Genomic DNA, 893 nt, shown 5'->3' with positions numbered 1-893 from the left:
GCAAGGACAGGGCCGGCCCGGGTGCCGGGGCAGCCGGGGGGCTGCGGCAGCCGGAGCCGAGGATGCTGCGTGGGGTTTGCTTCGGTTGCCGCTGCTGACGGGAGCCCCGTGTCGCTTCTCCCCCAGGCTGGATGATCTTCCGTCTGCCTGCAGCCGAGGCTACGAACACAGGTAGGACTTTGGGGATCCCCCAGGCATGTCCCTTCCTCTTCCTTTTTCCTGGCCACATTTAAGATCAGGAGGGAAATCATCAACCGCCGTGGCTTGGTACCAGAGCGTACCCCGGCTCGCAGGACCCCGATGCCTCCCCGCACCCCCACCCTGCACGCACAGAGGCAAGCGAAAGGGGACGATCCCCGGCGATGTCGCGGTGGCTGAAGCCGTGCTCTCCCCCAGTCTTTTGCCGGAAAACTTCATGCCAACCCACCAAGAAGGAGCCAGGAGCGCAGCCGTGAGATCACCGAAGCAAGAGGGATTTTGGAGGAAAGATAAGAGCCGGCAAGAGACAACTGGGAGGGCAGAGACAAGCAAGGAGGGGTCGTGTGCCCCCATGGCCAGAAACAACCCCCCTGCCTGCAACAGCCACAGGTTCCCCCAGCTCCTGGGGGCAGAGATCAGAAGCTCCTGGCAGAGGTGGAGCAGCACGACGGCGGCCGCAGGGACCGAAGCACGGCCTTGGCATCGCTTCGGGATCAGCTCCGCTAGACTCAGGGATTCAGGGCGCGAGTCCAGCCGAGAAACGTGGTGGAAGAAGAGACCGCTGGACCAGTTCCCATCTCCTCTCCCTGATGTTCGGGGCCATTTTGTGACGGGCCGTGCCGTGCCCATCACTGCTACAACGGAGCCAATGCCCAGCAGAGATCTCACTGACTTTTTTTTTTTTTTTTTTTTTT

The 893-nt window shown here is 61.8% G+C and overlaps 1 protein-coding gene across 1 annotated transcript in view; it reads left to right on the top strand.

Annotated features, from left to right (window-relative positions):
- LOC104079225 (T-lymphocyte surface antigen Ly-9-like) overlaps positions 1-893 on the top strand; it is a gene marked incomplete at both ends in the record, with an annotated part of 4,447 nt that overhangs the window by 2,635 nt on the left and 919 nt on the right. Inside the window, one exon of the mRNA XM_009581186.1 lies at positions 127-171. Within this exon, the coding sequence (XP_009579481.1) occupies positions 127-171 (45 nt within the window). The remainder of the gene's footprint in view (positions 1-126; positions 172-893) is intronic.

This window comes from Fulmarus glacialis, unplaced genomic scaffold, assembly GCF_000690835.1.
Source record: "Fulmarus glacialis isolate BGI_N327 unplaced genomic scaffold, ASM69083v1 scaffold24277, whole genome shotgun sequence".
In the NCBI taxonomy this organism is placed as follows: Eukaryota; Metazoa; Chordata; class Aves; order Procellariiformes; family Procellariidae; genus Fulmarus; species Fulmarus glacialis.
The sequence above is the reverse complement of the archived record's forward strand: the minus strand, read 5'-3'. Positions and strand labels throughout refer to the sequence as shown.